A 23,565-nucleotide genomic window follows, 5' to 3' on the forward strand; every position below is an offset into this window, starting at 1 on the left:
ATTCCTTTTCCATGAAGAGGATGACTTTAATACTGGCAGATAGGGGGCGCCTGGGTGGCTCAGTGGGTTGGGCCGCTGCCTTCGGCTCAGGTCATGATCCCAGGACCCTGGGATCGAGTCCCGCATCGGGCTCTCTGCTCAGCAGGGAGCCTGCTTCCCTCTCTTTCTCTCTGCCTGCCTCTCTGCCTACTTGTGATCTCCCTCTGTCAAATAAATAAATAAAATCTTTAAAAAAAAAAAAAAAAATACTGGCAGATAGGGATCAACAAAAACTGATGGATGATAAAGAGTAAAAGCCTTTATAAACTTAATTCAGTTCTTAAAAAAAAATCTTGCTATGGACATTGGGGAGGGTATGTGCTATGGGGAGTGCTGTGAAGTGTGTAAACCAGGCGATTCACAGACCTTTACCCCTGGGGCTAATAAAACATTATATGTTAATTTTTAAAATAAAATAAATAAATAATAGAGCATTAAAAAAAAAATCTGGCAATTTATAATGTACTTCAAGTCCAATCAGTTCAAAGTCTTCAGATACTTCATATACTTTCGTATACCTTTTTCTTTTTTTTTAACTCTTATGACAATCTGGAAGAAGAAAATTGTAGCCTTTTATTACAGAGCAAGTAGGAAAACCGAGGCCCAAAAAAGTGAGTCCTTTTGATTTCTAGCTCAAAAGGATCAAAAGATCTCTATCAGATTTTATTGGACCACCCTGTCCCCATCTCTCCATGAATAAAATAAGCAATTGTAGCAGCTATAACATTCCCTGGTTTGTTTGTTTGTTTCTTTCTTTTTTTTTTTTCAAAGATTTTATTTATTTGACAGACAGAGATCACAAGCAGGAAGAGAGGCAGGCAGAGAGAGAGGAAGGGAAGCAGGCTCCCTGCTGAACAGAGAGATGCAGAACTCAATCCCAGGAACCTGGGATCATGACCTGAGCCGAAGGCAGAGGCTTAACCCTTTGAGCCACCCAGGCACCCCAACTGGCTTCTTTCTTTACACCAGGTATGTTCTCTCATTTAATGCTCATGACCACACCTATGAGATGGTATGGTCTTCAATGAGACTTCTTCAATGAGGTTTCAGAAAGAAATAACATGCCCAAGGTTATTCAGGCAGTCAGGCACCAGACCAGAACTCCTATTTTTGTAAAACTCTGTTATGAACACAGATGGGTTACTATTTGTATTTTACATAGTCTCCAAAGATGCAAATTTGCCTGAGACGTTAAAATGAACATTTGCCTAGTACTTTACAACTTTCATATACATCATCTAATTTTCACAATGGATATGTAAAGTAAAAAAAAAAAAAAATGCAGACATTATTATCCCTGTTTTATAGAAGGCTAACTCACAGATGTTAGGTGACTTCCTCCAAATCATCCACTCAGTAAATGGCAGACCCAGGATTTATATCCAAGGTCTTTTGACTCCAAATTGAAGTACTTTCCCAACCAATGCTCAACTTCTAGACCACTGGCCTACCTAAGAGCCAAAGGATGGCTAGTTGATCTCTTGAAATCTGTTCTTTCCTGAGATCCATTTTAGGACCCCTCAACATGTAAATTCTCAGGCACTCTTAGGAGATGATGGGTAATTTTTATTGGTTAAGCCATACAGTGTGTGTTAGAGGGCAAAGCCCTGAATGATGAATCTTGAAATGCTTTGGGCAGGTGGCATCCTTTCTCTCTGCAAAAATCACCTCCATTAACCTCACAGAGTGGTTCTAAAGATAATATGGCACAGTAGTAGGCAGATGCATTCTTCTGTTAGAGAGAAGGCTAACGTGGATAGTCTCAAGGACATGGTGTTTAAATTTTGTTCTAAAGCCAAAACACCAGGAATTGAGGACCAGGACAGTGGAAGAAGAACCAGTGGAGATGGCACAGCTGAAGAATTGGATCTTCTGAGTCCAGAGAGTCATGGTCCTTCCAGATAAGTTGTTGGCAGGAGACACTCAAGTTGACCTAGCCAGAGTGAGAAGGCAAGCTTACATAGGAGATCCCCGTCCCCTCCTTACACAAGTATCATGCCCAAGCAGCTGTCTCTTATTCCCTTCTCTATCACCGATAGCTTCTCCTGCCATGGGCTTGATGGTGGGGATAAAGACCTCATCTGAAGATAAACCCTTGTCTTTTTCCTCCACTGAAGGAAAACCATGGCTTTGAGGAAGCTGTGTGCTGCTAACGGAGATGCCTTGCCTTACAAAGCATCTTGTAGCTTGCAAAACAAACAAACAAACAAAACAACCCTTTGTTATCTTCCCCCTGTCATCCTTATCAACATGATAGTTATTAATTCACTCAGTACAAATTTATTCAAATGATCACTAGGTACTGGACACAGAGCTGGGCACTAAGGAATGACAATAATGTTCAGAAACATGGTCCCTATGCTGAAAGTCACAACCCAGCAGGCCTTGAAGCCTGTATGCAGAAATGGTACCTGGCTAGATGCTATCTGATTGAGACCTGACCTGGTTCCTGCCTTCAGAGAGTTTGGGTCAGAGGCAGGCACTCAAAAACAGCAAAAGTGGAGGACTACATACACGAAGTATGGCCATAACTTGCAGGAGTCTCAGGGAGTACCACGACCAAAGACTGGAGGGAATTCTAGCAGATCAGAGGATCAGCAAGGAGGTCTTATCCTGCTGTCTATTGAATTAAGAGAAGGCTGGGGTCCTCATAAGCAAGAGAAGGTTTCTAGTTCTGATGGTGCTGTCTGGCCCTATTTCCAGGGCACCCTGACCCTCACCCTATTCCTCTGTGCCACAATTACAAACAAGCATGGGAATTCCAGACCACCATTTTTACCCTCCAAAACCTGACACTTCATAGCAATTGTTCAGAGAATAGAGAGCTCTTGATATTCCTGGGTACCTGGCGGACTGTCTCTGCACTTTCAGGTAAATGTCCAAGTGCTTACGTCTTTGGGCCTCAGGTTCCCAAATAATAAAACAGAACATAAGATGACGCAGACACACTGTGTCTCTTTCCGACCTACCTCCTTTCCTCAGCCTCTGTCTGAAATGTCAGGCCCGGCTCCTCAGGGAATGAGATCCTGAGGAAATGGGGTCAGAACTGAAGGAGCAGAGCAGCCGGAGAGGGATGGGGAAGGAGGGTTGAGGGAATGAATGAGGTTATGGGAACAGAGTAGGGAGGGGTCCCAGCCCTCAACACTTCTCCCACTGTGGTGGCCTCTCTCTCCCTCTCTCCCTTCCTTCTTACTCCCAAGGTAACTCGTTGGCCTGGATTTCGACCTTGGGGGCTGCCTCTGACACATATCATCCCCTGCTGTGGCCCACCACTTCCTGTCTTCTGGCATACTTATCTCAAGTGCTCATTTTCTGTCTTTCAGACTGAATGACATTCACTCCTTCACTCTTCCTCTCAGTGGGAATCAAACATTCCTGCTAAATGGCAAGCTATTTAAAACGAAGTTTCCTAATCCTTAACCATATAGGATATGGTGGAAGTTCTAAAACAGGTAAAGGGTAAATGCGGGGTCAGAGACGTCAAAATTTTGGAATACTGGTCCTAGTGACACTCCATGAAAAATACAAAGTAGATTTTTTTCTTTTTTTTTTTTTTTAAAGAATTGAGGGCGCGCCTGGGTGGCTCAGTCATTGAAGCATCTGCCTTTGGCTTGGGTCATGATCTTGGGGTCCTGGGATTGAACTTTGCATTAGGCTCTCTGCTCCATGGAGAGTCCGCTTCTCTCTCTCCCTCTGCCCCTCCACCTACTCATGCTCTCTCTCTCTCTTTCTCTTTCTCTCAAATGCATGAATAAAATCTAAAAAAAAAAAAAAAAAAAAAGAAGAAGAAGAAGAATTATTGAGAGAGATGTTAGAGACTCTTCCTGATCAGTCCTCTGATTTTACAGATGGAGAAATGGATGCCCAAACAAGAGAAGGGCTGGTCAGAGGGCACTCAGGATATCCGACACAGGGTCAGAGACCAGGGCTCCTGCATGCTGTTCAGTGTTGTCTCAAAACAAGATTTAGGTGGAATACTATTCAGCAGAGAAAAGGAACAATTATTGCAATATGCGGTAGTATACATAGACCTCAGACACATGATGGTAAGTGAAAGAAGCCAGATGCAAGAGACCATGTATTATAGGATTCCACTTATATGAAATGTCCAGAAAAGGCAAATTTATAGAGACAGAAAGGAGATCAGGACTTGCCTAGGGCTGGGATGAGGAACCAGGATTACCTGAACCGGCACAGTGAAACTTTTGGGGAGGACAGAAAGGACCCACAACTGGAATGTGGTGATGGTTGCACAAATCTAGAAACTTACTAAAGGAAATCCCATGGTTATAAATATATAATAAGTCAATTCTGTGGTATGTAATTTATACCTCAATCAAGCTGTTTCCTAAAAAAGAGGAGCTAGATATGTGTATGAATGAGGGATCTCGGATGTGCGGCAACCCCTGCTCATCTTTTAAGGGAATGTCTCGGGAAACAAACAGAGCTACTCTCATTATTTCCCTTTTAAAAGATCACTGTGAGGGGTACCCGGGTTGCTCAGTCATTAAGCATCTGCCTTCGGCTCAGGCCAGGGTCATGGGATCAAGCCCCACATCGAGCCCCACATTGGGCTCCCTGCTCGGGGGGAAGCCTGCTTCTCCCTCTCCCACTCCCCTTACTGTGTTCCCTCTCTTGCTATGTCTCTGTCAAATAAATAAATAAAATCTTTTAAAAAAATGAAAAATAAATAAAAGGTCACTGTGAAAGACATAAGATTTGGCTTTTTGGCCTATGGAACACTCAGGCTGGCATTTTTCATTTGTTACACATGTCCTCCTCTCTAACCTAGAGAAGTTTCCTAAGGAGAACAGGTGTGTCTTGGTCATCACTCTCATTACTCAGCAAGCGCTGGCCTGACATGCACGCAGGGTCTCACAAAAATGAACTTGGCTTCTGCCAGGTCATCTGATCACAGGTGCCTTGGAAAACCATTTGGTATCTAGAGCCGTGCCTTCCTAGGAACAGTTTGCGCCACCGCCCCCACCCCCACCACCAGGCCTTCTCAGAGATCAGAGTCTTTGAAGAAGACAGGTTGGGGGGGTGCCTGGGTGGCTCAGTGGGTAAAAGCCTCTGCCTTTGGCTCAGGTTGTGATCCCAGGGTAGGATCAGCAGGGAGCCTGCTTCCCTTCCTCTCTCTCTGCCTGCCTCTCTGCCTACCTGTGATCTCTGTCTGTCAAATAAATAAATAAAATCTTAAAAAAAAAAAAGGTTTGGTTATGCATACTTCCAGGAGACTGCAGAGTCTCAGCTCCCTTTATTTTCTTAAAGATTTGTATTTTGGGGAGGGGGCACCTGGGGGGCTCAGTCAGTTGAGCATCCGACCTTCAGTTTTGGCTCAGGTCATGATCTCAAGGTTGTGAGATTGAGCCCCACATCAGGCTCCACGCTCAGCATGGAGTCTGCTGAAGATTCTCCCTCTCCCTCTGCTCCTCCCTTTCTCTAAAATAAATATATCTTTAAAGATTTGTGTTTTTTTAAGTCATCTCTATACCCACCGTGAGGCTCAAACTCACAACTCGGAGATCAAAAGTTACACACTCCACCCACCGAGCCAGCCAGGCACCCCTCAGCCCCCTTGACTTCTCTCTTCCCTTCCCATTTACCTTAAATTGGCCTCAAAAATCTGGGAGCAAATAAACTACATCACCATAAACATTCTCTATCTGATTCCACATCCAATCCCTCTCCCTTTGCCTCCCACCATGCGCCGAATCAGGCATCAAGTATCACGAGATCCAACTAAAAAAGACTGTAAATGTAACAGAAGGAAGGAGTTGATTAGAAAGTTGGTTTGCAGTCTGATTTCCTTTAGATCCAGGGCACAGGCTCCAGAGCTTATTTTCAGAGCTCAAAATATTATCTCTAAAGGGTTTTTGTAATAGATAACTATGAATTATCATCAGACGGTTTTTTTCACTTTTATTCTCTGGTATATGAGGTTTTTCACTTTTATTCTCTGGTATATGAGGTTTGCCCTTGACCCTGCCTGCCTCTTGGCAATACTGTCTTCTTCACCATCTGCTTTAACCTCCAGGTAGACCTCACTTCCTCCAAACATTCCTCAGCCAACCTGGTCAGGCGCTAATGATTCCCTCAGCACTTAGGTAATTGACTTAGGCATTCAACTTGCTGCCTATTATTTTGTCTGAGCTTACGGGTAGCTTTCTTACGTCTGCTAAGTCATTTCATATATATTTGTCCCTTCTCCCCAGTTCGGAGGAAGGGGGACCATTTGCTGCCATATTTTTTGTAAATTTATTTATTCGAGGTTGTGGAGGGGGAGAGGGAGAGAACCTGAAGCGGACTCCACAGAGCAGAGAACCCAACACAGGGCTTGATCCACAACCAACTGGGAGATCATGACTTGAGCCAAAACCAAGAGTCAGATGCTTAAATGACTGAGCTAGCCAGGTGCCCCCGCTCTTGTATTTCGTGTCAGCCCCTAATGTGAGCACTGCTCTGGGCAGTGGTGAGTCAGTATTGGTTATTTAAGACTGTTTCTCCAACTTATTGAATGTTCTTGAATGTTCAAGAACTCCTGAATATTCCTGATCACTCTTGGAAGTTGGGGTTAAAAGTCCTGCTGACCGAAAGGAGGGAAGGAAGTCTCCAGGTTTTCTGAGGACTCATGTTTATCATCTGGGGTTCCTCTTTAAGTTAAGGAGTAAAAAAGTTATAGAATTAGGTACAAGGCCCTAGAAGAGTTCTGTGCAAGGGAGGGGATCAGACTCTTAAAGGTTCATTAAGCTTCATGGTAAGCTTTGTTTCTGATTGGAAGAATGAAGTCTGGTTATATCCCTTCCAACTCTTGAGCCCTGACTAAATGAGGTGCCTATTCCTGGTTTTCCTATGGATATCCTATACCCAACACATGCATTCCACAAGATGGCTCTGGCTCAACAAAATGGCTTTGGCAGCCAAGTCTGTCTATCTCATGAGAAAGTCCCAAAGGGCTGGGTTGACGCTCTCCCCATTTAGTAATTTCATGACACTTAGAACCGTTCACCTTTCAGAGCAGGTGGTTTCTCCTGCTTGCATCATGGAGGGTATGAGCTTGTGCTCAATCCTAGAAGCCCCCAATGACTCAAAGACTTGAGGAGTTGTGTTCCTGTACAGTGGAAGGGCCTGGAATGTTCCAATACATTCCACCAGTGGCCTTTGTGACCCCTGCTTCCAATCAACTTGGGCAAAGGCCTGGTAGTCTACAAAGTAGCCTGTATTCTGCTGGGGTAGGGAGCAGTTGGGCCTTGCTTCTTCCATGCCACTCTGATAATATCACACAAGTTGGCACTTTCCTTGGAAGTCCCACCCAGAAGCTCTATCCAATTCTTTGACCTTCTGGGTGTTTGCCCAGAATATCAAGCAAGGGTTTAGAAACTGCCCTGTCAACTTCTTGGCCCTATACACTCAACTCTGAATTCTTCCCAAGGCAGATTGGAAATTCTGGGATCCCTGAACCAGCGATGGGCCTGCATTCCTCAAAATGCCCCAGAAGTCTGTACCACCTGTGCAGACATTAACATCAGCCCCCCAGGAAGGAAGTAATATAATCAGGATGCCAAAGGCCATGTACCCCTGCTACATAGCATTAGAAGAAAACATCCACTTACTGGGTGCTTACTATAGGCTATGCAATTTGCACACACAGTCTCATTTAATACTCATAGTTTATACCTTATACAGAAGGTATAATTACCCCATTTCACGGGTGAGAAAATTGAGGCTCAGAGAGGTTAGGAAATGGGTTTAAGGTTATATGGCTAAAAGTGACAGGTCCACCTGCTTTCAAAGACTGTGCGTATAACCACTATGGGGCATGGGTTCACCACCCCTTACCCAGAGGTCAAAGGTTGGAGTAGGGAATACAGGCCAGACCAGTCATGCCACCCATCAGACCACCCACTCCCCTGCCTTTCTGCCACTTCCCCAGCCCTAAACTTACTAGAATTCTGACTTTGTTTATATTGCAGGAAGCAGTGCTCAGAAATTATGGAGGTGAGTCTAGCAGGTTCCAGTTGTTCCTGGTGTGGGAGTTGAACACTTTTTGGAACTTTTCCTTGGCAAAAGCATGTCTTTCCTTCAGTAGACTAGCTTAGTATCAAATCCATTTGCTTCCTCCAAGCTTCCTAGCTTGGGGGAAGAAAAAGAGATGGGGAAGCTGGGGGATTTCCATTAGGAGAAAGGAGAGAAAATAAAAGGAGGTGGAAGCATTAGTTAGTGCTGCTCTCTAAGCAGGGCCACCAGAGTTCTGGAGCCAAGACTCAAGAAATTTCTGCAGTATGGCAGGTAAAGTGAGAAAGCTCTTTGTGGGGGTCAAAAGAGAGGCAACAAGAGGAGGCCCTAGGGAACACTAGGCAGAGAAGGGTGGTAAGAAGGCAAGAGCTGATCCAGGACCGAAAGTGTGTTTTAATTCTGAAACCACCGTGATCACAAAAGGAAGGGCCTTACCCCTTGACTCTATCTCCCCCACTTCTGGGGCGGGGCAGCCAAATAAGGTGCTCTCCGAGGCCAGAAAACACTGGCCGCACTGCTGGTCCAGCCTGTCTGAGCGTGTTGGGGACCAGTACCCGACTTGCAGTGTTTGGCAGATAAATAATGAGCACCCCTGCCTGGTGCCCATTCTCTCTTCTCTCTGCTTAGTTTGCTGCAAACTTCTGCCTGGCAGGGAGCTCCAGAAAGGGGTGGGGTAAAAAGGGTCCTCCAGACAGCATTTAATACTCTGTGATTTATAGGCTGCTGGAAGGGGGGGGGTGGGGGAGCTGTGAGGGGAAGCCCCTGGGACTAGTTTCCATGACGCATCAGTACACCACGGACAAGAGTCAAAGTATTTTCTTGATTCCTGTGCCTTCAGTTTCCAGAGAGAGCCCACACCCCTCCTGGGGCCCAAGGCTTGGGTACCATCTAGGCTGAGACTCATGGAACTGGCTAGAATGAAACTAATGGATCCACATCCAAATCTGCAGGCTCTTCTGTAAGACTTGCCCTGCCGGGGGAAGAAGAAATCTGTGAGGTCGAGCAGCTCAATAGCTGTTTTTAGAGGATTCCCTTTTTTCATGTACAAGAATTCTTTTGAACCCTCCATGGTTCCAAGAAAAACTATTTGAAACGTCCCTGCTTCAGGGGCCAGGGGGTTAAGTGCCAGGGATGGAAGGCTAAAAGCCAGAGATGCTGGTTGCAGGGATTCTTGGAATCGGGGCTAATGGCCTCCCTGCTGTGGGCTTGGGAATGCCAGGCCCAGGCTTTGGTTGCCCTGAGAGATGCAGCCATTTTTACTCCTGACTGAAGGGCACCACCTTCTGGGACTTTCCCTTCTCTGGTGAAAAACCAGAGCACAATATGCCCCAGGGACCCACAGGGCATGTGCCCAACAGTCTGGAGGGCATTGAAGGAGATAATGTGGGGTACGATGAGACAGGTGCTTTATATAGTTTACAGTTTGGTTCTGGCTGGTGGGAAGAAGACGCCTTCCGTGAGAGCGCCCGGTAATGTCCTTCATAAGTGTGATCTCAAAAGGTCAAGGGATGGGCCTTGAATAGCCCTAATGTCCCTGAAACAGTCTATTGTACGGCTATTGTCTCTACATGTAAAGGAACCCTTCTTGACCCTATTCTGTACTTTTCTCTTTTTCTTGCCTCTGGAGTTTCCCAAGTGAATAACTCCACGCTACCTTGTCCCGAGACCCGAGTCTACCGCCTTTAAGCTTTAACAACAAGAGAGTTCACCCATGTTTCTTGAATTCCTACTATGTGCCAGGCATCACACTCGGTGCTAGGGGGATGGAGGTGAACTACACACATAGTTCACTTCTTTGTTGAGTCCACAGTCTAGTTTTCAACGGATTTTCCTTTGTGCTTTGGGATTTGGTAATCCAGAAGGCAGGTAACTGCTTTCCATTTTCACATGTGGGGCTCAACAAATCAGCCTCCCTCCTTCCGCAGTCTTTTAAAGTTTGCCTCATAGGGTGACTTTCCCACTTTTCCCTTGGCTAATAATTGACATGACCTTTCTCTGGACTCTGATGGGTCTTCCTTGGGAGGCAAGTGACAGGAATTAGGCACTATATTTTGTATACGAATGTGATATGCATGTATATACACGGGTAACACAACGTTTTCTAACTTCCTTCATTTAACTGTTGGCCATGCTTTCAAACACCCAAGAATGAAACAGGGTGAGTGCCTATCAAGCACGGTGCTTGGTACTGAGGATACTGTGGTCTGGGGTGTATGTTAGGGGATGGAAGATAAAGAATCCAGAAGTCACACAAGTCAATGTGTACCTATAAACGGAGACAAGAGTTATGAAGAAACGTACAGGGTGCCTAAGGGTATAGAAATGGAACCTGAATCTAGTCTGGAAGCTTTAGGAAACAGTTCCCTCAGGAAGTGACATTTGGCCTGAGATCTAAATGATTAGTGGAAATAGGTGAAGAAGAGTATGAGGAAGAACATTCCAGGCAGAGTAAAGTGCAAAGGTCCTGAGGTAGAAGGAACCAGTGCCCTCCAGAAGAATTGCAGGGAGGCCAATGAGGCTACAAACCAGAGAATAAGGTTGTGTGAGATGAGGACTCCAGCTGCCAGGTAAGGATTCTAGTCTTTATTCTCCAGAAGTACATGAAACAAAAATCTACAAAAGAGCTAAGAGGTGCACCTGGGTGGCTCAGTGGGTTAAGCCTCTGCCTTCAGCTCGGGTCATGATCTCAGGGTCCTGGGATCAAGCCCCACATCAGGCTCTCTGCTCAGTGAGGAGCCTGCTTCCCCCTCTCCCTCTGCCTGCCTCTCTGCCTTACTTGTGATCTCTCAAATAATAAATAAAATCTTAAAAAACAGAACTATTTAATTTTTTTAAAAAAAGAGCTAAGAATGGCTGTTTTCCCCAGATTACTGATGCTGTTCGTACTTGTCTTAAAGGAGAATAGTAATAATGGCCTGAAGTGCTAAGAATTTTCCCAGTGTCCTGGCATGGTGTGGCTCTCTCTGCACTGGGGAGGCCCAGGACTCACCAGCCGGCTCCACAGCCCTGCAGCCCTCCAGGCAAGGGATGGCCCCTGCTCATGTGGACAGAGGAGCAGGGTGGAGGGTGGGTGGAGTGCTTTGCCTGAAGTATCAGCTCTGCAGTGACATCTGGAACAGCCCCAAGACTTTTCACTCTTGTTCCTAGATAACTCTATCATGTACGCCCCCCCTTTTAAAGGCCTGCTCACCCTGCCACCCTTCTTGTACAGCTGTTCTTCCCACCCAATCTGGGGAAGGCCCCTGGATAAGAACTCTTGATTCCCCAGAACCTGGGGTTCTGACCTGCTGAGTTCCAACCTCAGCACTGTCTAGAACCATGTATATTTACATACCCTTGATAGATTTGCACTGGTATTACTGGAAGTCCTGGGAGTAAAGGGTCATGATGGTTGGATGGTTAGCCTTTAGGAAGGCCTCTCCTTCTTTCTTGGACTATTTTTGGGAGAATGTGGTTTGGTGTAGTGACATCTACTGGCAAAGCAAGGCAGGTAAGCTGATGACCAGATAGATGCCCACTTATCCTCAAGTAATTTCTAGACTAGTAAAAACAAACAAACAAACAAAAACCCAATTATCTGAAGCCCTTGATATTGGTTAGAGCAAGGCTAAGAAGCCCACAGTTGTGGGTTTGGACCGTATATGTGTGGGTTTGCCTTAAACAGAGAAATGTTTTTCCTAGTTGCAGCTTGCCTCCCTAACTTTGGCCAGTTGGTTCATGTTTGGCTACAGTTAGTCACAAGGGAGACTGGGTAAGCGTGTGTATATGACTCAGAGGGACCCATTCCTAGCCCCCATTCCTGGGAAAGCATCTCCCAACAAAATAAAAAGACCCACAGTTTACAAATGGCAAAATTCGGGGTCATTTTTCATCCTCCCGAAGCTTGATTGGTTTGGGAATTTTTTTTTCCCCTTCCTGGGACTCGGTTTCTCCTAGGTCACTGGGAAAATGCTGTTCACATAACCATCTTCAATGTTCCTGTAATGGGCAAGACTAACTTTTATTTATTTAGTTATTTTAAAGATTTTATTTATTTATTTGACAGAGAGGGATCACAAGTAGGCAGAGAGGCAGGCAGAGAGAGAGGAGGAAGCAGGCTCCCTGCCAAGCAGAGAGCCCGATGTGGGACTCGATCCCAGGACCCTGAGATCATGATCCAAGCCGAAAAGAGAGAGGCTTAACCCACTGAGCCACCCAGGTGCCTCAAGGCAAGAGTTCTTTTAAAGTGGCCCCTTGCCGCTTGCTGAGGTAAAAATGGAGACTGCCTCCTCACGGCTTTCATGCCTGTCACCTCCACACTCCATTCAAGGGGCCCTTCTCTCTCAGTAGCCTGCACACTTGACTAGGAACTTACCCCTAGAGGTCACAAGCAAGCCAGAGGGAAACAGGAGAAAACACTAGGGCAAGAATTACAAAGCAAAGGTTCTGCGTTCTTAATAACACTGACTCCGTAACCAACCGGGGCTCACACAAAGCATCTGCCTATCTATTTATCCATCCATCCATCCATCTGACCCTTGTTCAGACTCAAAAAGAAAATCCTCAAGACCCCAGCAGAGAAAGGGGTAATGAGTAGGATTCCATGGAAGAGGAAACAGAACTAGTAAAGGAACACATGGGAGAGACGGAAGTAAATCCTTACCAGGAATCAAATCCAAAGTACATCAGAGGGAGGCACAGTTTTCATTTTGACTAAAATTGCAAGATCTTCTTCTTTTCTAAAATTTTATTTGTTTACTTGACAGAGATACAGAGCACAAGTAGGCAGAGCGGCAGGCAGAGAGAGAGGGAGAAGCAGGCTCTCTGCTAGGCAGGGAGCCCAATGCGAGGCTCGATCCTAGGACCCTGGAATCATGACCTGAGCTGAAGGCAGAGGCTTAACCAACTGAGCCACCCAGGCGCCCAAGATCTTTTTTTTTTTTTTTTAAAGATTTTTATTTTTAAGTAATCTCTACACCCAAGGTGGGGTTCGAACTCACAACCACAAGATCAAGAGTTGCACACTCTAGACTGAGCCAGCCAGGCACCCCAAACTGCAAGATTTTATGAAGTGGTAACACTCACTTCTGGGAATAATGTCTTAAAATTGGCACCTCACATGATGATGGTGACACTTCACATTTGGGCAAGTCTTTGGGGAAAGAGAAAAAGTGATACATACATAAGGGGTAGACATAAACACAAAAGAGAACTACAGAGGCGTGCAGACGCTCGAGGCAGCGTTACCTGATGTAAAAGATCCTCAGTAATCCCACACAGGGGACTAAGCACATATGTCACAGTACCATAAGGTGACGTCACACAATGATCATAATTACAATTATGAAGACCATAGAGAAACATGGCGCATGTGGAAAATATGTAAATATAAAATTTCATGTAAACAATGGGTGCATCTATACAAAAATATGCACGATAATAAAATGTGTTCATGTGATGGAACACATTTGTGAAAGGTCATCTGTGAAAAAGAAAACTAGCTGTGTGACAGCGGCGAGATTAAGGTCTTATTCTCTCACAACTTATTTAGTGTTGGGGTGCCTGGGTGGCTCAGTCCGTTGGGCCTCTGTCTTCAGCTTAGTTCACGATCCCAGGGTCCTGGGATTGAGCCCCATGTCAGGCTCCCAGCTCAGCAGCTAGTCTGCTTCTTCCCCTCCCCCTCCTTTTGCCCCTCCCCCTTGCTCATGCTCTCTCTCACTCCCTCAGAAATAAATAAAATCTTAAAAAAAAAAATACCCAAGCACCTTATTTACTGTATTTCTGTTGTGTTAATGTTTGAAAAGGTGGAGGGGTTAGCGCAGGTGAAAGTCATACTCTCCCAGCCCCCTCTATACACACTTGTCCTACATCTTCTGCTCCAGGAGGAGAAGGACCACATCTGCTTATCCATGGTTGCACTCAGCTCCCAGCCCAATCCTAGCACTTATCAGAGGTTCAGTAAATATTTGTTGAATGAATAAATGAAAGTGCCTGCCGTCCAGAAAGTCTTAACCTGGGATCACTGGGCATGTTCCATTTGGGGAATGAAGAAGAATTTGGTTTTGCTCAAAGGAAAAAAGGAATGCAGGGCACCTGGCTGGCTCAGTCAGTACAGCAAGTAGCTCTTGATCTCGGGGTCATGAGTTCAAGCCCCACACCAGGCTTAGAGCTTACTTAAAATAAAATAAATTTTAAAAAAATGAAGGCCCACCCATAAGAACAATTCCCCTGTCTTTTTGATAAGTGAATTTGGGCTTGGAGAACCCAGGGAGAGACAGTCTGCTAAAGCAAACCCAATTACCACCCAGGAACATATGTCGCCCTGAGGCCTTTGCTGCCATAACAACACTATGTAACTATAACTACAGCCCTGGAGGGCTTTGGCCCTGTCAAATATGGAAAAGGATGTCTTTATCACCCGCAGCCTTTGTGCGCAGACTGACTTCCCTAGGGAGCTTAGATCAGGGAAGGGAGGTAGATAAGTGGAGGAAGCGGGGAGGTGAAGGTCAGGAGAGGGAGAATTGCTATTGAATCAGGATTAGGGTGGTTTTTTTTTTTTTTTTTTTTTAAGCAAGTCTCAAAATGTAGTTATTTGACTGTTTAGTTTTGGTGGTTATTTATAACCCCAGCTGCAGAGGCGGGGAGCTGTGCCTGAGCCTGCTGGGATCTGTCCCATGTCTTCCCCTGGGGGTGGGTGGTAGATAAGGCTGATGGAGAAACCAAATTCACAAGGCGCCAAGAAGGTAAGAGAAGTTCCAGGCCACCTCCGAGACAGAAGTGACCCTTAGTGACTGTGCTGACTCCATGTTGAAGGCAGCTGTGAATGGAAAAATTTGAATATGAATTATGGTCCCATCAGCAACCTCCGAGGGTCTCCCAAAGGGCCAGAGACTAGGCCAACGCTTCTACTGAGAAGTCACGAGATTGGCCTGGCTATGCTAGCCACTCCCAAAGGCAAGGCAGTCTTCTCCACCTTATAGGTGGATGGCTAGATAGGATAGTGGTCTGCACACAAAGTAACTACCATCTCTAACCCCTCCGGGGCATATCCCTGGTCAAAAACAGGCTTCAAGGAGAGAGGGTGGCTGGTTCTGGGCAAGTCTTACCTAACCAGCCAACACCTGGCAGTGGCCACTGCATTTCCTAAGCCCTTGAAGAGGTCAGGCGGCCAGGGCGAAGCTGGAGACGGGGTTGGGGGTTAAGGGAGGTGGGGGTAACTCGGCCAGGCAAGGCTCCCAACCTCCAGAAGCTCCCAGACCTCTGAAGCAAACAACAAACAACACTACTTTGCATTTGAAATACCTAAGCAGGGAGCCTGATGCGGGGCTCGATCCCAACACCCTGGGATCATCACCTGAGCCCAAGGCAGACGCTTAATGACTGAGCCACCCGGGCACCCCAAGGGGAGCATTTTACAGGAAACTGAGGGATCGTTTAGGGAGCTTACAAATGGGACTGAAGAGACAAGATATAGATACAAGAAAGACAAGACAGCAAGAATGCACAAAAGATCAGCCCTCCGCCCCCTGCCCAGTTCAGTTCCTCAACTCTGGATATGGTTAGTTTTTGTTACAGAGGGATTCTCACTGGTCTCCCTGCCCCTCTAATGAGTCCCCCTCACAGCTTGTAGAAAGAGATCTCTTAAGTGCTAGTGTGATCGTGGGACTACTCTGCTTAAAGGCCTTCAGAGATGTCCCATCACCTCCAGTCCAGGCTCCTCAGCAGAGCTTTGCCAAAACCATTCCTGCCTCTTCTCTGGCAAACCCAACTCCACCCTGCCCTCAAGTCAGTCAGTCACCACCGCATACTGTGCTGCTCTGTCCCTCTGCACTTTCCTGCACACTGCTGGCTCCCTTTGCACTGAAAGCCCCTCTTCTTACCTGCTGGCAAAGTTGTCTGTCCCATGAAACCCCATTCTTTCACCTATTCTAGAAACCCTTTCCTTTACCCTCCAGACAAAACACTCTACTTCCTCCTCTGTACCAGGTCTGACCCTTACTCGTCCTTTTATTTTTCCACAGTATTTGGGGACCATGAGATTACTGGCTTGGGGACACATGGTGTTTTGCCCCTATTGGATGTGGCCCAAAACCTGAGACAGAATTCCCGGGCTTATCACTCCATGTTTCTTGAGCTGAGGTGAGGTTGAACAGACAAAGGCAAACAATCGCTAGACCCGGTAAAGATATATTCACTAACAGTAGGATGTTAGCCATGGCTATGGTGACTGAACTATAAATATCACTAACGACGACAGCCATTTACAAAGTATTTACTGCAGCAGGAACTGTGCTAAATGCTTTACGACAGCTGTCTCCTTGAATCCTTACAATAACCTAGGAAGCGGCTGTCAGTGTGTCCATTTCACAGATAGGAAAACTGAGGCACGAATTAAAAAACCTGTCAGAGAGCAATGCAGACAGAAAGTGGCAGAGCTGAAAGCCAGTTCCTGATCTGACACCAGAGCCCTGGACTGGGTACTAGTAGAGCTATGACTAAAATAAATAGGAGTTCCTATTATCTGTTTGGAAAGGAGAAAGGGGAACAGAACATCAACCAAACTGTATAAACTGTATAAATATAGTAGTAAATGTAAAATAATGTATCACTATGCCCTACTACCTTAGAATGAATACATCAGGAAATACTTTTTTTTTTTTTAATTAAGATTTACCTATCCATTTCAGAGACAGAGCTGGAGAGAGAGAGGCCAGTGGCGGGGGTGGGGGGGGGGCAGAAGGAGAAAATCTTCATGCAGACTCCCTGCTGAGCTCAGAGTTTGACGTGGTAGGCTCTATCCTGGGATCCACCAGATCCTGACCTGAACTTCAGACACAGCCTTCTAAGATGCCAAGGTGCCCCAATCAGGAAAAGCTTTCTGAAGAAAGTAAATGTTCAAGAAAGACGTATCAAGGCAGGAAAAAAAAGCCTGTGTGAAGTGTAAAGGCAGGAGAAACAGTGGAGCTGAGCAGCCTGTGAAATCTGGTGGTGAGGCTGGGCCCGGGCAACTAGCCAAGAAACTTTGAAACCAACATCGGTTCCTGCTTCAGGAGCTAATTGCGCCATGATGAAAATGTTCTTTAAAGTAAAGATTATATTTGATTCAAATAAAGAAAGGAAGGAAAAAAAAAAGCTTTTAGGGTTCCCTCTTCCCCATTCTAAATATAACTAGCTGTTCTACTTTCTCTTAAGTATACATTTTCCTTTTGATCATCTCTCTATTATCCTATTGATGTTAGTATTTTTTCACCAGAGTGCACACTTTCCAAGGACAAGAACCATGTCTAAATGAAACTGTAAATTCTTCGGCATCAGCTGTAGTAGTGTTTGAGAATTCAGTGTAAGCGATTAATGCTGAACATCTGTAATGCTGGTATTTGTATGATGAATGGTTAAGTTAGGATAGGATCTTTTTTTTTTTTTTAAAAGATATTTATTTATTTATTTATTTGACAGAGAGGGAGAGAGATCACAAGCAGGCAGAGCGGTGGGCGGCATAGGTGGGGGGGGAAGCAGGCTCCCCTCTGAGCAGAGAGCCCTATTCCGGGCCTGATCCCCAGACCCTGAGATCATGACCTGAGCCGGAGGCAGAGGCTCAATCCACTGAGCCACCCAGGTGACCCAATAAGATCTTATTCTAAAATACTAATTTCCAGGGAGGGATATTTCATCATCTTTGAGTGCTATCCATTCAGATACTGTGGAACAGTAAACATGTTCTGATTGACTGGCAAGCATTTAGTGTGGGCGTAGCATGGTCTGGGCACACTATTAAGGATGACACACAAAACTGAGACAAGGTTTTAACACAAGATCTTCTTACCCTAGTCTGGGAGCCAGAGCATCCACGACTGACCTCAGGAACACACCAGGTAGTGCAAAATAACAGTAATAGTGAAAAATTAAATGCTGAAGAGATACAAGAGGAAGAAACGTGAGCCCTTTTCCAACAAGTTCTTATGTACAGTTCAAGCTTAGGTAGGTTATTCAGAGGTATTTATATGAAACACTTAAAGCTAAATACTAAATACTGAAAGCTGCGGGTCTTACCACTAACCCAGAATATCCCAGACAAGGGCAGTGCTAAGGGTCTGGAACTTGAACTCTTCAGAGTCCTCTGTTTTTCTCAACAATCAGATGTTGACTTTCTGCTGCTTTGTTCTTTAGCTTGGCTGGTGGGGGGAAAGTCAGGTGAAACTGGGGTCCAGGATTCTAACTTAATGACTCTGAAAGCATTTCCTCCAGCAAGGTTAAATCCTCAACGCCTGCTCTCCACTTCTCAGCTTTTTAAAAATGGCTTTTTTAGCCTGACATCCTTGACCAGCTTTTCCTTCCTCTCACAACCGACCCCATTATTATTATTGTCGTTGTTATTATTTAAATACCCATTGCCTTTTTTAAAAGCCAGCTTCACTAAAAATATTCCTTCCTCTTCTTCCCTCCCCCAACTCCGGGCTCAAGCATTTTGATTTCCAGAGATCACTTGGGCTAAATGGAGTTCACTGCTTCTCCGACTCTGCTACCGCGCCGGCACCCACCCCACTCCCGCGGGCCACCCAGGGCTCTCAAACCCAGACAGAACGGGGGAAGGAGGTGGGCGCTCACCGTTGAGTGAAACTGGGGATTCTTTGGAGCTACAGCTTCTGGAGAATGGTTTTACCTCTTTCCGCGACGTGAACGGCTAACTTACTTGCTGTTCGCTAAGGGCAAGGACAATGTCTCCTCTACCAGACAAACGAACTTCCTGATAATGGACGCTACCCTTTAGTTCCTTTTACAAGCCCCATTCCCACCACTTTGAGATACAGAATGGCTTTCAAGATTCAATTTCTTGTGCAAAATATCCCTTCCCAACTTGGAATTTATACGATAAACAGAAATGTCCTTTAGCCAATTAGGCAACGAAGGGGTTAAACCTCAGCCACCTGATGGATTCTGGGGGTTTCCTTCCTCGACTTCAGAAATTAAAACGACCGGGAAGGGAAATTTTGCCCAAGGTAAAAATGAGAACGGCTAACTTCAATTGTCAGGCTTCAGCCCCAAACAAGAATGGCTGCCCACGTCCACAAAAGGTGCCAATCCCCTAACTAAAAATGGCTGGCCCGGATTTCCAAAACTGTGCTACTACCTGCCCAGTTCCAAAATGGCGCCCACTAGCCTCACCAGGAGGAGCGAACCTCCCAGCATCCTCTCTGGCCCTCAACGTCAGGTGACGCGAGCCCCAGCCGGAAGTGAAGGAAAAAGCGCCTCAGCCCGCGGCGCCTGCGCAGAAGGGTCTAGACGCTGTGAAGCAGGAGGCACTTGGGATCGTCCGCAGGATTGGGACTGCTACAGAGGCCGCCACGGAGCCCGCCGGAGCCACCGTTCCTACTGCTGCTGCTGCCGCTGCCCGAGTCGGAACTGTCGGGCCGCAGCCGCCGGCAATGCCGCGAAGGAAGGTGAGAGGAACGGGACAGAAGGGATGGCGGGTGTCTAAGGGCAGTCGATTGAGCAACGTGACGCAGTTGGCCACGCCTCACAGTGGTTGGGTTCCAACTTCCCGCTCCCCCGAACCTAGCTCAGCAGCCTTCTCTTCTGTCCATACCCAACAGAAAAATGTGGGCCCAATCCTGGCCTCGGCCTATGCTTGCAACTATTCCCGCCCTCTGCTTGCCTGGCTCGGAGGCGTTCTTCTCGTTAATTGGTCGCTGGAACACCTAGAAGCGTATTGATTGGCTGGTGGCACCGCCCATTTGGGTCCAACGGTCACCTCCCCGCGTGCGGGGGCGGTGTCGGGGCCGGGCCCTACGGCTCTGCGACTGGCTGTGGAGAACGATCCCTCCTCTCTTGATTGGCTAGGCTTGGCAGTCTGTCCCGTGGGGGCGCGGTGTAGCAGTAGCGCCATTGGGTGGCACGAATCCCCGCCCTTCCGGCCGGTGATGCTGATAGGTGCATAGGCGGGGTTTTGGAGCATCCTTCCTTTCCAGGCGGGGGGCACAACAAAGCAGAGGACTGGGTGGTTGGGAACCAGCGCCCACTCCCTAGGGATCCCACTCAGGCCTGTTGCATCTAAGCTGTAATTTTTCCTTATTTGCCCAATTGGACAGCGGACAGAAAATGCGTTCCAAAAGGCTAAAACTTTCCAGAGCTAGATAGGATTTGTAAGGTCACCTAGGGACATCCCCATTCCTTTTCTTTGCAGCTGAACAAACAGAGATGTAATGGAGTGCCCCAAGCCATTCCCATTAGGCAATAATGGAGCCAGGACTGCAAAGCAAATCTAATTCGATTCAACACATGTTTATTAACTACTCGCTACTGTGCTAGTTGCTGGAGATTCACGAATTAATTAGACACGATCCCTGGCTTAAGAAGATCACAGTCAGATGGGGAAAACAGACATATAAATAACTAGAAGGAGCTAGTAAATTCTCTACTCCGGGGTATATGCTAAGTATTGTGGGAGGGAAGTCAGGGAGCAATTAAGTCTGCTGTGGAGTAAGATGGGGAGTAGATGGTGAAAGCTAGAGAGGAGAGCTGAATTCCAGAGTCAGACCAGGAGGGAATGGACAGGGATTCGAGTATCTGGGTAATGGACTAGACGACCTTTAAGACTCCCTCTTCATCCTGTGGAATTTCTATGACTGGAGCCTCTGCTCTTTTCTGGGCAGATTACGCTTGAAATATTTGGAAAGCTGTGTGGTATTCTTGCTCATTTCTGCAGAAATCTTTCTTTTCACAGAGGTGTTCAAACATTTGTACCTTTTGTTTTCTCCTAAAATGGCCTACACTCATAGGTAGTATTTATGTTAAGGCTCACCAAATGCTGGAATAGTACTGGTGCCTTGGAATAGGTCCATAGTCCCTTTTCTGCAGTTCCCAAATACAAAGAGCTTTTGAAAATTTAAGTGTTTTTAGTAACTTATTTGGTTGGCAAAACCTGTCTTAAACTATCCTGAGCCTACTTACAGTTTCTGTGTGTCTCATTGGGTGATTGTTTATATATTCTGCTGTAGAAATATTAATGTGTTTGATGATGCGTGTTTCTTGCGGGATATATGCAAAATGTTCCCTTTCCAAAAAGTTACGAATTTCAGACACAACTGGCCCTAAGGGTTTTGAATTTTAAAAAAAACGAGGGGGTTTCTAGCTTGAAGTTTTGTAGGGTTTTCTAAGCAAATACTCTTCCCCTTTCTGGCTTAGGGAAGGGTATAGTGTTAATGTTCAATCGTTAAAAGTTGTCTGTATGACTAGTCATGCTTCAGGAAGCTAATAATTGACAAATAATTATTAATTGAAGAGATGATAAAAATCTCTGTTCTTAAAAATCTACAAGTCTTCATGTGCAAGCTACTTTTTTTTTTTTTTTTTTTTTAAGCACATTTGGTACATGTGGAGAAACTTCATGGGTAGATCACATAAGAAAGAAGAATTTTAGTCTTCTTCTTTAAGTTCTCTTGGGATCAGAGTTGTGGATCATGGTATTTAGAAATAGTATATGGTTTAAAAAAACATGATGGCCTTTCGTGGAGACTTTGAACAAAAACTACTCTAAAGTTAAAAGGAGACTAGCACTGATATTTTTCCTACCACCATGGACTTTAAGTGCCTAGTACTGTCGGCCAGACCATTTTGAATTGGTACTTTTATTTCCAGTTTGTAGTGCTGACCGATAAATGGCCTTGTGTCAGAATTAGTGTTAATGAAGTAAGAATGCTCTCTTTCATTCATTTAAGAAAAGTGCATTATTTGTAGGTTGTTCCGTTTAAATGCCTTAAGTAAAGGGAATTTGGCGATGGAATCCTTCCTTCGTGTTTTCGGGATCATGGTTCATTTTATTTCCAGTGTTAACACAAACCCACAGAATAATTGCTTCTGTGCTAATGTCTGGATCTATGGTGTTACAGAGGAATGCAGGCAGTAGTTCAGATGGAACCGAAGATTCCGATTTTTCTACAGATCTCGAGCACACAGACAGTTCAGAGAGTGATGGCACATCCCGGCGATCTGCCCGAGTTACTCGTTCTTCAGCCCGGCTGAGCCAGAGTTCCCAAGGTATAAGAATTCATTCTTCCTGACCATACCTCACAGCCTGCTCACTGGTCATCATATTATTGTGTTAATATGGAAACTGGTCCCTTGGCGTGGTGTAGGTGACAGAATCTGGTAAAATGCAGAGTGAATGACTGCAGAAGTATCATGTCTTTAAAAATTGGTTCTATTGGGGGTATTGTCTAATCTGTAGACACAAAGGAACTATGTCTGATGTAATGGCTATGTGACACATGGATGTCTTAAGTCGCTTCACTTTCTTTTGGACTACAGCTTTTCCATCAGTAAAATGGGAATGCCGTCTCTTCACTTCCTGTTGGAATGGTTTAGACTTAGGGCCTTAGAATAGTCTCTTGAACTTGTTTTTTGAGGAGGTTCAGTACTTCTCCATACTTCCAAAACTTACATTTAATTCTGTAATGTAGTCAGACACAATTATTAGATATAATTAGTTACACCCAACTGTCAGTTGTTAAATACCTAGAATTTCGCTTTGGTTGTACAGAATGGAAAATCTCTGTGTTGGAAGGTAGTTTGAAGGCTCTCTTGTGCAATTGAGTTGTCTCGGCTTAGATTTGGAGGGTACCCCTGAATCCCTCCTGGTTCTGCTCTGGGATTCTCTGGAGAGAGAAGAAGGTTGCAGTTAATGCACAAAGCTGGTAATCAATAGGTGATAACAGATTAAGGGGAAGGGGGGAAACTGTAATAGGCTTCAAGCACTTAAATAGTACCCATTTGGTCACTGCTTCATGAGCACATTGCAAAATAGAGAAAAAACGGTTTTTCAAGCAAGAAAACGGGAACATTCTCCACAGGTGTTCTTTATTTTATTTTTGAATTTAACGTTTCAGTTGAAGTCACGCTGTTGTCTCTTGAGTCTCAGTTTGTGTTTATTTTTTGAGCACAGTGGGAATAGCGATAAATGACTGCTGTAATTCAGATACTATGCTGTGTACTGGAATGCCGTGATAGAAAAATCAGAGTTCCTGCCCGTAAGGTGCTCACAGTTTAGTGCAAGATACAGAAATGTCAGTCGATCATGGTCGTGCATTGTGGTAAGGGCTCTGAGAGGTTGGCATAGCATATTTTGGAAGCTCAGAGATGGGGCCGGCAATTTGAGACAGGTCTCCAAGGTGTATCCTAAAAGATCTAATAGGACTTTACAAGTTGAAAGATGGGAAAATGTTATTCTAGGCAGAGGAAACTATATGCAAAGGAAGGGTTATAATATTCTTATAATATTCTAATTGGTCATTGCCCCAGACACCTAAAAGTTGTAAATATTCAAAACAGCTAGGAAATACCTGGGCCCTGGGTCTCTTCCTAGTTGTTATACATCATAACTGGAGACTTGCACAACTCCCAGGGGCATTGTTCACAATGTAGTCTATGTAAGGTGGCCTTCTCAAAAGCAAAATGTAGGCTCTGTTATAAATTGAGCCTTCTCGAGGTATGCAAGCTGATAGCCTAGCTCTGTGTAGAATTCTTTTACTGAAAAGC

At 45.4% G+C, this 23,565-nt stretch overlaps 1 protein-coding gene and 1 long non-coding RNA gene across 3 annotated transcripts in view; one reads left to right on the forward strand and one right to left on the reverse strand.

The window, feature by feature from the left end:
• Window positions 1–1,584: 1,584 nt before the first annotated feature.
• On the reverse strand, window positions 1,585–19,228 carry LOC131816287 (uncharacterized). Its single transcript, XR_009348002.1, has 3 exons — window positions 18,640–19,228; window positions 17,858–17,943; window positions 1,585–1,972 (listed from the first exon to the last, which is right to left on the reverse strand). It is a non-coding gene; the product is annotated as an uncharacterized LOC131816287 (long non-coding RNA).
• A 75-nt stretch (window positions 19,229–19,303) lies between these two features.
• Window positions 19,304–23,565, forward strand: part of KAT7 (lysine acetyltransferase 7) — a 33,845-nt gene continuing 29,583 nt past the window's right edge. Inside the window, exons 1-2 of one of the 2 annotated variants that reach the window (XM_059148866.1) lie at window positions 19,304–19,472; window positions 21,921–22,068. In XM_059148866.1, coding sequence (XP_059004849.1) covers window positions 19,458–19,472; window positions 21,921–22,068 — 163 coding nt within the window. In that variant the 5' untranslated portion in view covers window positions 19,304–19,457. The remainder of the gene's footprint in view (window positions 19,473–21,920; window positions 22,069–23,565) is intronic. The other variant, XM_059148867.1, reaches the window with a different exon arrangement.

This window comes from Mustela lutreola, chromosome 15, assembly GCF_030435805.1.
Source record: "Mustela lutreola isolate mMusLut2 chromosome 15, mMusLut2.pri, whole genome shotgun sequence".
Lineage (NCBI taxonomy): Eukaryota > Metazoa > Chordata > Mammalia > Carnivora > Mustelidae > Mustela > Mustela lutreola.